This window comes from Acromyrmex echinatior, chromosome 9, assembly GCF_024713525.1.
Source record: "Acromyrmex echinatior isolate Ae372 chromosome 9, ASM2471352v2, whole genome shotgun sequence".
Lineage (NCBI taxonomy): Eukaryota > Metazoa > Arthropoda > Insecta > Hymenoptera > Formicidae > Acromyrmex > Acromyrmex echinatior.
In genome coordinates, this window is record NC_141860.1 from 9104502 (window position 1) to 9117133 (window position 12632).

At 30.4% G+C, this 12632-nt stretch overlaps 3 protein-coding genes across 5 annotated transcripts; 1 reads left to right on the plus strand and 2 right to left on the minus strand.

The window, feature by feature from the left end:
• Positions 1-71: 71 nt before the first annotated feature.
• On the minus strand, positions 72-3175 carry LOC105153485 (FAST kinase domain-containing protein 4). 3 transcript variants are annotated; one of them, XM_011068380.2, is made up of 10 exons: positions 3018-3175; positions 2750-2888; positions 2200-2625; positions 1882-2031; positions 1529-1774; positions 1265-1403; positions 1096-1179; positions 854-1015; positions 536-614; positions 72-362 (listed from the first exon to the last, which is right to left on the minus strand). In XM_011068380.2, the coding sequence occupies exons 2-10, from the start codon at positions 2882-2884 to the stop codon at positions 131-133; spliced, it is 1653 nt and encodes a 550-aa protein (XP_011066682.2). In that variant the 5' UTR covers positions 2885-2888; positions 3018-3175; the 3' UTR covers positions 72-130. The 3 variants fall into 3 exon arrangements, with proteins under 3 accessions (XP_011066682.2, XP_087265463.1, XP_087265462.1); XM_087409337.1 differs by lacking the exon at positions 3018-3175 and having other exon boundaries at positions 2200-2621; XM_087409336.1 differs by lacking the exon at positions 3018-3175 and having other exon boundaries at positions 2745-2885.
• Positions 3176-4050: 875 nt separating this feature from the next.
• Positions 4051-6909, plus strand: Pdxk (pyridoxal kinase). Its single transcript, XM_011068377.2, has 7 exons — positions 4051-4564; positions 5106-5205; positions 5298-5441; positions 5522-5642; positions 5784-5926; positions 5999-6178; positions 6247-6909. The coding sequence occupies exons 1-7, from the start codon at positions 4472-4474 to the stop codon at positions 6354-6356; spliced, it is 891 nt and encodes a 296-aa protein (XP_011066679.1). The 5' UTR covers positions 4051-4471; the 3' UTR covers positions 6357-6909.
• Positions 6910-6977: 68 nt separating this feature from the next.
• Positions 6978-11965, minus strand: RpIII128 (RNA polymerase III subunit RpIII128). The gene is made up of 9 exons (XM_011068376.2): positions 11789-11965; positions 11173-11327; positions 10907-11089; positions 9215-10689; positions 8521-9113; positions 8198-8453; positions 7950-8114; positions 7744-7874; positions 6978-7423 (listed from the first exon to the last, which is right to left on the minus strand). Exons 1-9 carry the CDS (start codon positions 11792-11794, stop codon positions 7040-7042), a joined length of 3348 nt encoding a protein of 1115 aa, XP_011066678.1. The 5' UTR covers positions 11795-11965; the 3' UTR covers positions 6978-7039.
• Positions 11966-12632: the final 667 nt, after the last annotated feature.

Consider the following 12632-nt stretch of genomic DNA (forward strand, 5'->3'; position numbering starts at 1 on the left):
TTTAGTAACCGAGTAATAACATTTAATTCATTTCTAATTATAGTGCGTATAAGGAATAATGAAAGCATCTATTTTTATACATTCCTTTTAAATATTTATTTGGATTTTATTGGACTAGGCCAATATTAAACTATATCGATTTCATTTGTTTTGCTGGCTTCATTTCTTTTATACGATTCATGCATTGTTTCAAGTAGTTGATCCGTTTTTTTACATTGTCTTGTGCACTGAAGTTTTCATAAGAAAGTGTTATGATTTCGTATCCTCTGGCTTTTAATAATTGCGTATATAAATATTGCGATCCTACGAGATCATTCTGTCCTATGCAATAATCGTGGTAATCGTACATCATTATTGCTATTCTGAAAGTTATATATGATCGTTATTAATTTATTATTAATTTATATCTAAATAAAATTTTATAATTTTTTATCACTTGGAAATGAATAGAATATCTTAAAATTTTGACTAAATTATAGAATAATTTTCACTAAAACAATATTAAAATATAGCTCTTTTTATTAATAATACATACCTTCGTACATTATTTGATCGTTCATTCCAATCTTCCACTTTCATAAACCTGTGTTCACTATCTATGCAATATTCAGCATCTAAAAATAGTATTCTTTTATTTAACAAAATTGTATTTACTTACTCCAAATTTCATTTTGTTAAAAAAAATAAATTAGTATATAATTTCGCCGAATTTATTTAGATAGCAATAGATTAATGGTTTATTTATGAATAAATGAAATGCAATATTTAACATATTTTTCTTAACACATTTACAATTTTGAAATCAAATTTTAGGAAATTATACTGGCATTAATTTTTGGTTTAAAAAACTTACCTAATAAAAAGCCCATGTTTGTATCAAAATTTATTTTAAAATAAGACGAAGATGGTAACATTTCTGTTAATGTTTCCAATAATGCGTTTATATACATTTGTTTTTCCTTTGATTTAACTATAGATACATTATTAAATTCTGAATCTTTCTTTAAAAAAGGTCCTGTAATTTAAAACAATATAAATATTGATGAAGTATTATTGAAAATATATACTAAAATATGTACATATCCGAATGTATACCTTCATAATCCTTCAGTACAAACTGTGCAACAGCGTTGATATTTAATAATTTTAATATCTTTGATATATTTAACTGATTAAAGGCTATAAAAGTCACAAGAAATTAATGTCATTGATACAATATAGATACAAAATAAATTTTAGATACATTATTTAAGTAGATACAAACCATTTTTTTCCATTAATAAAGGGTCCAACAGGTTTTGTATGTGTTGTGGTTTCACTACATCTAAAACTGCTAAGGCCCAAATAATATCCAGCCATTCAATCCAAGACGTTTCAAATGGACTTATATATTCTGTAAATTTCTAATCACAAAAATAATAAAATTATATATATTTGTATCAAAGAAAATAAAATTTTCTTACGTTCGAAGAGAAACTTCAAATATTTAAAATAAAAATAGAAACATTATGAAATTGTCTCAATATACCTCGAGAAACAAGTTTGTTTTCTGGGATTTATACTGTAGGGCCGCAAACGTTTGTATTATTGATGAATAATGCAGAAATTTATAATCTATTGATTTCATATATAAGGTGTCACAGAATGCATCAAGTATATCAGTATTTTTATAACGTAGAAATCCTAGTGACGTTATTATGGATTTGTTTAAAGCAGCGTTCCTGTTTTTTGGTATATACTTCAATAAGTCAGATGCAATTTTTTCCAACAAGACCTATTGCATATGTTATAATTTACAAACCTGATTCTTATGTTTTCATATATATATATATATATATATATATATATATATATATATCCATATAAATATGATATGCATACCTTGTCTGGAAAATTAAGTATGGCCATACTATACAACAAAGTCGCACATTGGTTTAAAGTTAATGTTACATTGTATTTGACAATATTGTACGACAACATCTTTAATAGTGGAGTATTTCTGTCTCTTTGTTCTCTCAACGATGCTATCACCTTCATCATATAAAAATATGTGAATACATATATTCAATATACATAGTACCTACTGCAATTATTGCAGATGTAGATAACTGCAAATATTGCAGGCATAGACTCTCATATAAAAATATATCAACTTTTATACGTGTTAAAATTGTATAATCATACAAATATCATACTCACAGTAATCATTGCAGGTGTGGCTAATTGAGAGTATTTAGACAAATTATTTGATTTTTCATAAATGTTCACCTCATCACTCTTATCACTCTTAACTATCTTCCTGAGGTGAATAAATCGTTCATCAGCCTCAATGTCTGATATCTCTGATTTCCCACTATTTATCTGATTAGTTATGCTCGATATCAGCTTCAGAGCATTATTTGTAGACAGGTTTGGTAATACTGCCAAGTCCAACAAATCGTTTACAGACTTGGCGGCTTGAAATTGCTTGAAAAATACTGAGTTGCTGTCATTCAATCGTTTCCTCCTACCATTTCTTTCTTCTGTCGTATGAAATGTCGACTGGAAATTCATATCCTTAGGTTGCTGCTCTTTTTTTTTCTGCACGATATCTTCTATTTTTGAAAGATTAGCATTGTTGTCTTCCTAAACAAAAAGCCACATATAGTCTTTTTTTCCAAAAAAATTGTGAATGAAATGTGAAGATTGTTACCAGATTGAGCTTATCAAAAAAAAAAAAAAAATTAGATCGTTGTTAATTGTACTTTACATTCGTAGCGGGTTGCTCGCTGGTGACTGCCGTACTGGAGTTGCAGGCCACAAGAGCGGTGAAACGCCAAGATGAGCGAGGTGCGATCCTAGCAGTCGCAGTGTACAGCATCGCGCTGAACTGCAGCATTGTCATTAATCTGAAAAATGGTTATTTATATAATTGTTGCGATCGGGGACATCTGCGATGACGGTTCAGGCTCATCGATTCATGACAATCATGACACTCGCACGAAACGACGACAGTATAATTGCTCTGTACGACTTACGTTGCAAACGGGTGCAGGAATAAGTAGCGTTATCGCGAAAATAAATAATTATCGTGAATGATCTCGGGTACACCAGGTATGCATATTTAGGTTAGGAAATCACCATGCATCCGGTCATAGATATAGAGAAGTTAGATGCGCGGTTGCGAGTTAAAATCGCACTATCGTCTTTTAATGGAATCTCTCGATCCTTTCAGTTCATTTTAAAAATTTAAAAGAATATCAATTTAAATCGATGAATAATAATAAAATCATGTATGATTTTACAAAACAATTCGAGAGCGCATATTAATATTTAAAGAAAATTATTTTAAGGAAAAATTAATGAATTAATAAATTAAGAAGGCTAAATAAGATCTAAAAAAATATCACTCAGATATTCTATAAATTTTTTTTCTTTATTATATCTCTTTATGTAGATATTATTTAGCTGCGAAGAAGCTTAATAATTAAGAATTTTTATGAAGTTTATTTCCATTATAATATTTTTATATTTGCAAAATGAAACAAATTATTATAGTATTATGCGCTATTTTATTTATCAGTATTTATTATATTATTTCATTAAATTTATTAAATGTATAATTATATTATTTATCAATATAAATATTTTTCAATAATTTCAATAATAACAAAATTAAATTTAATAATAATATAACACTTTTTTTTTAAGACAAAAGGAGTAAAAGAAAGATATAAAGAAAACATATAAGAAAACAGAAAATACTTGTATAATTGATTGTTTTTTTACAGTTGAACTTTTTGTAATTTTTATCTTCCTCTCTTTCTCTAGTATCTGATTATATATTATATAATAATTAAAAAATTGTAATAATCAAGAAATAAATATATTTTACATTATTATTTGTTTATTATTTACACATCATTATCGCGTCATTTTACTCTGTTACTTTTCTAAATACTTTTTATAAATCTAATAATATATTTTATTGATATAATTATACAAAAGATATATATATATATATTTTATTTTATTTTAAGTACCAAATGTATAATGTATAACGTAATTAAAAAAAAATAGATTTAAAAAATGTCAGAGCTCGCTGTCGTCAAATCACTGCACTGTATTGAGTAAACACTACATAAGTATTAACTTGAAGTTATTTAATATGTACAGTATAGATTATAGAACAGCCTAGACTCCAAAGTCCAAAATATTCTGTAACAGTCTTTTTGAATGACTCAGCAGGGGTGAACGTATTCTTGGTTCGAACGCTTCGGTCCGAGGGTTTCATCATCTTCAATTTTTCAAAGTTCCTGTCGTAATTCCTGTATTTGTGAATTACGACAATTACAATTGGTTACGTCAATCTCGGTGCAGAAATCAAGATCAATCGAAAGAAGGAGATAGCGCGACAACAGGTGCCGGTTGTTACAAGTCGCGGACGTGAATTGTGGCAAGTGTGTCAGAAGCGCGAATCAGCTGGTCAACTATGCATTCCGCGAAGACACCGCGTATTCTTTCGATCCAGAGTCATGTAGTGTCAGGCTACGTCGGCAATAAGAGCGCTACTTTTCCGTTGCAGGTGATTCCTGTGGAGGAATTTTATGATTGTCTTTTCATCAAATTCCCATCGACGACGATCCTTCCCTTCCAATTCATGAATTGTCAGTTGCAAATCCCACGACAATCCAATATCATTATTTTTTTTTGCATGGAGTAAAGGCATGTAAAACATTACAGATAAGATACGAATATTTAGAGATAAAATGCTTTCATCAGAGAAAAAAAAATTCCAATGACGATGACAGATCTTACTATTATATTTAGCATTTATATATTAATTTAGAAATTAATTTGATATCTTTTTATGATTCTTTCCGATTTAAATATAATTCTTGCTGATGCTTAATTTGTTTCCGCTAAGCTATTGTCTAGACTAGTTTTAAAATTTTTAGAATAAGTAACAATTGAACAAATAATTTTATATACTTGATGAAACACGAGTGAATTAAAACAATACTAATATATTAAGTAGTTAATAAGTTTATAATTTATATATTAATAATATGTATTAAGTTTAAAATTTATGTATTGATATTAAGAGATAAATTTGTTTCTATTAGTTATTAGGCTTTGAGGTCGATGCAATAAATTCTGTACAGTTGTCTAATCATACTGGTTACAAAGCATTTAAAGGCCAAGTACTCAATGATAAAGATTTAGGTAAAAATTTGATGGGAAATAAATGACGCAAATATGCTTATTTAGCAACGAGATATATCTATAGTTTAATTCTAATGTAATTATTGTTTTAGAGGACCTAGTTGATGGTTTAGTGCAAAATGACTTAGACAATTATACACACTTATTAACTGGATATATCGGTTCTGCCTCCTTCTTGAAAAGAGTGGCATTACTAGTCACAACTTTGAAAGCCAAAAATCCAAATCTTATATATGGTACATTATCTTTTAACAGTAATTTTTATGTGATCAAATTTTTTTCACGAATTTTATTTATTATACGTTTTTCATATTAGTTTGCGATCCTGTTATGGGTGACAATGGCAAGATGTATGTCCCAGAAGCACTGAAAGAAATTTACAAAGAGGAGATAATACCATTAGCGGATATAGTAACTCCAAACCAGTTTGAATTAGAGTATGTGTGATATTTAACATAGTGATATTAATTTCCATTTATTGATCATTATTACAATTGCATAAATTGCTAATAACTTTTAAAAATTAATGTGTATTCTCTTGATGATCACTTATGTATTGCTTTTATTCATTTTTTCAGATTACTTACAGATGAAAAAATCACTAATATGAGTGAATTGCAGAATGCTATTAAAAAATTACATCGTAATGGACCAAAAACTGTAGTTATATCGTCAACTGATCTTAGTGAAAAACTGACGGCAGTAGTGAGCGCGGCAGAAGGTTGATCATGCACTACAAGATAAAACGAACTTTGAATTGATTATAGATTTGCATTATTTTTCTTTATTTCAGATAATACATTAATAAAGGTAGATATTCCTAAAATACCAGCAACTTTCACAGGTTCGGGAGACCTCTTTGCTGCGTTATTTCTTGCCCACGTATACTTACAAAATGATATGAAAGTCACCATGGAAAAAACTATTAATTCTCTATATGGCGTGTTGCTTAATACATATGAATATTCTAAAGGTAAATAATATTTTTACAATACGAAAAAAATCTTCAGTATTATTCCTAACACAAACAATTATTTGCAGCGTATATAGATACCGAAGCACAACCAGCCAAGAAAATCGAATTACGACTTATACAAAGTAAAAACAGTATTGAAAATCCAAAAATTCGTCTACTTGCAGAATTCTTATAACATTTAAAGTTATAGAAAATAATTAAAATAAATGTTTAAAATGTTACTTATATGTAATATTTTTAAAATTTTTGATGCTATATTACATATAGTTTATAGAAAGATTTATCTCAATAATTGAACACATGTTAAGGTGCGTATTAATTAAGCATTTATTAAGATATATATCTTAACATGCGTGTGCATACATATATATAGAGAGTATAAGAGTGGCCGATTCATAGTTTATGAAATTTGAGTTTGAGCTCAATCCACGTATTCGATTTGTAAAAAGTTAATAGAAAAATTGAAGGTAGTGAATGATTTTATTGTGAACGTAACTCGTGTTGGGAATCCATTTATCAACTATTTATAATGTAAAAAAACATTTGTTGACATTTACAATAACACGCGGAGATGTATTCTCCAATAATCAAACCCCAAAGACCAATGTACGTCTTCCAAAATATATACAACTTATTTATGTATATAATCCGCAATAGATTCTTATATGACAGATAACAAATACAATTTTTACTTTAGAAAGATTTAAATAAATCTAAAATTGTAAAAACTTTGTGTTTATGTATGTATTGAACCAAATCCAAACTGTTCTTGTATTTTATTGAAATTCTTTTAAAATTGCTGAAACGTGATTTTTATTTATGTTCTTATTTACATTTATATTTCCTTATGCTATACAATCAATCACAATAATCTTTTAAAGATAAACGAGGTACTACGTTCATGGACTGCAGTTCTTGAAATAATAATTTACAAGCATAAGGCATTGTTATCGTAGAAACGGAAGAGCTGGATTTACACCTCTGGCACCAACCGTTGTATCCTATCAAACCGCATTTATTACATACATCAACCTTAAAAGCATCGCTCGATATCATGAGCCTCTCTACTAATAACATGCTAGCTCCGTAACCGATCAGACAGTCTCGCTCCATTTCACCTAATCGCAAGCCACCTTCCCTAGAACGTCCTTCTGTCGGTTGACGTGTGAGGACTACCCTTGGACCTCTGGCTCGAGCGTGCATTTTATCTTGCACCATATGTTTCAATTTTTGATAATAAACCTACAAATCACATTTTTAACGTTACACGAGAAATATCAAATATGTTCATCTATTTATCTGCATTAGAAATAAAAAATATTTTAAATATATATACATATACACACATACACACACACACGCACACACACACACATATTCTATTACTATTTTAATTAAGATGGATAGAATTCTTACAAAAATATATGCTTTTTAACAATGTATTTATTATTCATATAAAAAAATTAAATTATATATTTACTTATTTTCTATTTTTTAAAAATAAATTTCTTATCTAAAATTAATTTAAATGACAATCTATTTATCCATGAGAAAAAACTTACTGGTCCAGAGTAGATGTATCCTATCAGTGGTTTCCCAGTCATGCCATTATAGAAGAAATCTTTACCTAAATAATTATAACCATTCTTTGCTAATTCTTCGCGGATATCTTCCACTTTGGCGCCACCGAACGCTATCAAATGAAAATAATAATATTAAACATAGCATTAAACATTAAATATATTAGTCATTTTCTTTTAAGATATACCTGTTGCATCATGAAATTTTCCATTCACGACGCCAGCTTTGCCTGCAAGTAGCTCTATTAGCTTACCAACAGTCATTCTAGAAGGAAAGCCATGCGGGTTCATAATTATGTCGGGACATATTCCATGATCATTGAATGGCATATCTTCTTGTTCTACAATTAAACCTAAATGGACATTATCGAAGATTAGTACGTTTTTCTTGCATTTATATAATACGAAATATCGTGCGCGCGAAAAATAATTATACCTATAACTCCCTTCTGTCCATGGCGACTACTGAACTTATCACCGATCTCTGGTCTTCGAGTTTGCCTTAGTAACAATTTTGTTAAAAAGCAATCATCTGCATTACTAGTTACTATAACTTTTTCCACATATGCTGGAACCATGCCTTTGAACGGGATTTCTGCGTTCCGATATTCCACTGCTTGTGTTTGTATAGTGCCAGAACTCACTGGACCGATATTCTCACTCGGCGTTGGAACCGACTTGTTTACCATTACCTACATATATAGCATAATATTACAATGTAATGAAATATCTAATATTGTTCAAATAGATAATACTTACGGTTTTGTTTTCCACCATCTCACCAGGTAAAACAATTCCATCGACATCAAGTACTTCATGCTTCGTTATAGGTTTTTTAGTATTACCATCTAGCATTGGTCCCATAATTGTGTCTTGAGTTCGATTGGCATATTTTTTGAGTATACATTTTGCATTTCGATACACTAAGCATCTTCCGTATCCTCTATCAATGGAAGCTTTATTGAAGATCAATGCATCTTCGATATCATATCCACTGTATGACATTACAGCGACAATCGCATTTTCACCGGCTGGTAATTTGTCGTAATTAATTAACTCGATTGCTCGAGTTTTCACTATAGGCGTTTGCGGATATACCAGATTGTACATCACTGTGTCGATGCGGTTACGTTGATTGTATCCTATGATCCCCATAGCCTGTTTACCCATAGCGCATTGATAAGTATTTCTCGGGCTCTGATTGTGATGCGGGTATGGTATCAATCCTGCACACACTCCCAGTATAGTGAATTCCGCGATTTCCAGATGCGTTGTATTTTCATTGATTTCTGATTCCGTGCATGCGATTAAACTATCATTCTCTTCATTCACATCTAAATATTCTATCAATCCTAAATAATAACAAAATATGCAATGAATAACAAACGAATAATTACGTAGCTAGAAAAAAAATATCTATGTAAATGCAATAAAATTAATTTGAATTATTTACCATCATAAAGGAAGTCTTCAAATGATGTGATATTTCGTTCAAGATTCTCTATGTGCTTTGGTTTAACAAGAGATTTTGCATTCTTAACGATAATTAATGGTCTGCACAATCGCCCGCCATCAGAACTGATTTGAATGCATTTATGCCGATGTTGCGTATATATCGATACGAAACTGTTAATATATCCTCTCCTCCGCAACAATCTGAACTGACGTACCAGTCTTTTATGATTCTGCACGATGCCCACCATGATACCGTTCACAAAAACGGAATATATATCTTCGCTAGTTAGTTCTTCTCCAGCAAGAGTATAAATATTCTCCACACCAAGATTAAGCACCAGTTTTATTATTAATTCTTCTGGTACTTCCGTAGTAATATGAGCCATCAAAGCCAGATTCTTCACTAAACCACAAGCTTCTCCTTCGGGTGTATCGTTCGGGCACAACATGCCCCATTGCGAGCCCTGTAATGATCGTGGACCAGAGACTTTCCTGGTCTTTTCAAACTGAGAATGGACTCGCGTCATCATGCCAAGTGCCGAAATGTACGACAGTCGTGATAGTACCTGAGTCACACCATGCCTTTCCATTCTAAATCTCTTGATTGTCCAATTACCCGATGATATAGCAAAAACCAGCCCATTGGTAATGAGATCGTGTCTCATGTGATTAACAATGTCAAATGCTGCCGCTTTAGTCTTGGGAATATTTTTATTGGCAATTTTCTTGAGTTCCCAGTTAAATCTTTTAAACAAATCTTCGAACATTAGAGCGAGAAGGGAGCCAGCTAGTTCTAGACGTTTATTACCATAATAATCCTTGTCATCAATGAGACTATGATCAGATTGTGCATTTATAACTCTTCTGATCATTAAGGCAAGGTACAACGCCTTCGGTCTGAAATTGAAGTCGACAACAGGTACATGAGATAATATATTCGTTGCTAATACATCTTTCATCTCATCAGTGACATGAGATTTTGGTACATGGAATCTCATCTGTTTTCGTTTGTTATTGAGGTATTTTAACGCTTGATTTTGTGAAAAGATGCCTAATTCTTGGCAATCTTCTAGACTAGCTGCAAATTTATTTAAATATGTTTCTTGTGTTCCGACCATTTGCATGATCTCCAAGTCGCTTACGATACCCATAGCTTTGAAAATAATAGTAATCAGTATGTCATCTTGGAACATATTGTGTCTTATGTAATATTTTCCAGTTTTGCCCACAACATTAGTTTTAGTCTTTTTGTCGTGAGTAAAACTGTTGCACGCCGCAACAATACAATTTTTACTATCTTCTTCTAAAATAATTCTATTCCTAACCATTTGTTCTTGTATTAATATAACTTTTTCTTGGCCATTTATGATGAAATAACCACCAGAATCATATAGACATTCGTTCATTTTGGCTAACTCGGATTCAGACTTTTTAGTTAACACACAGTTAGAACTGCGCAACATTATTGGCATCCTGTAAACATTTACAATTATATAATATTATATCTTAATACTTTACATATTTATTATTATATATTAGGTGTAGTAAAAAGAAATCCATTATTTTTCCAATAGATGGCTTTAGTAATCTGTATCACGTGTAGACGAGATACAGATTACTAAAGCCATCTATTGGAAAAATAATGGATTTTTTTTTACTACACCTAATATTTTATATTTATTGTTCTTACTTTCCAATAACCATATTATGCCTTATTATCCGCTGATTACTTCTTATATATTCAACATCTACTATAATTGAGGCAGAATAATTTAAATCTCTTAAGCGACATTCGTGTGGTGTAGTTGGTATAGTCCTAATAGAGTTGGATGATTCCTGAACTTCAGGCAAGCCTACTTTTATATTTAAGTATCTGGAATATGAGAAAAAAATCTGTTAAGAGTCTGCAATGTTTCTACAATTGTATCTTTCGAAAGTACATGATAATGCTCTTACTTCAAATAAAAATGTGGATCTTCATCGCTTTGAACCTTTTCATTTGCTTTAACAATGTTTTTGATTTCTTCATTAATGAAATAATTGTAAGAATCTATGTGTTGATTTACTAAACCTTTGTTCCGAAGAAATGCAGCTACTAATTTCCATTTATCCTGATAATATGTAAGATTAACAATAATTTAATAATTAGTAATAGTTATTTGCAAATCTCTAACACGTGAGGACAAAAGTAAAAAATTTTAAGTAACACTGTAGATACACAGTACATGCATCATCAATGATCTTTTTATAATTCATACATTTTATATATGATGTATAAAAAACAAATTCATTAAACAATTATTTAAAAAAAGAGATAAAAAAATAAGAACACTATTTTCAATATATATATTATATATATATATATATGTATATATTACAACTCTGAAAAATAAAATTTGAATGGAAATGATGTTCTTATTTTTTTATCTCTTTCTTTTTTTAAATAATTGTTGAATGAATTTGTTTTTTATAGATCATATAAAATGTATGAATATATATACACCATACACACACACAAACACACACACACACACACATACGAGTTGAAAAACGAAGCGCCACATTTACATACCTCCATTCTTTTCGTTTGTCTTGTTCTTCACGAATATGAAAATTATATTAGATAAAATTAATACTTTTCACCTGTTCTAAAAAAAGCCGGCAACATGCTTGGCAAGTTGGCGAAACATCACCAACCACACTACAAAATCATAATGTAAAAATGCATTCACATGCAAGCGTGCAAACATCAAGCAGCGGAAGCAGCAACCAATCAGCTGGGCGATAAGGCAGTGATATATTGGGTCATCTAAAAAGTATCCGCGGTTTTTTGTCACTAGATGTGTGTTGATGGTCATATATCTGTGACAAAGTACTGCGGATACTTTTTAGATGACCCAATAAAAATATTTTTTATATCACTGTAAAAATCACCTCGTTGATTACTTGACGATTGCATGTGAATGCACCTTAAAAATGAAATCATGACAACAATCTCCATCGGCTATTGGCTAACACTAAATTTGTTGCTTAGGGGTTCCGCACAATAAACACTGTAGTCAAAGTCTTGCTACAAATATTTTGAAGCATTTAATAAACCGATTAGAAGAAAGAATTTTACAAACTGACCAGTTAAAAAATGCTTTAAAGCATTTGCAGCATCGCGTTGACCGTATCCAAAAGGAACAGAAGACAGAGAATAAGAATTTCAACCTATCAGAAATCATATATTGTGGAATACACAGTTTCTGATAGATTAAAATTCTTATTCTCTGTTTCGCTGTTTCTTTTATTGTGCGGAACCCCTTACACTGGACTAGTTTCCACCGAGGATTTAAACCGAATTAGAATGTAAGACCCAACCAACTACACTCGAGTATTCCCCTGTTACAGTCGAACGAATACTTGACTGTAGT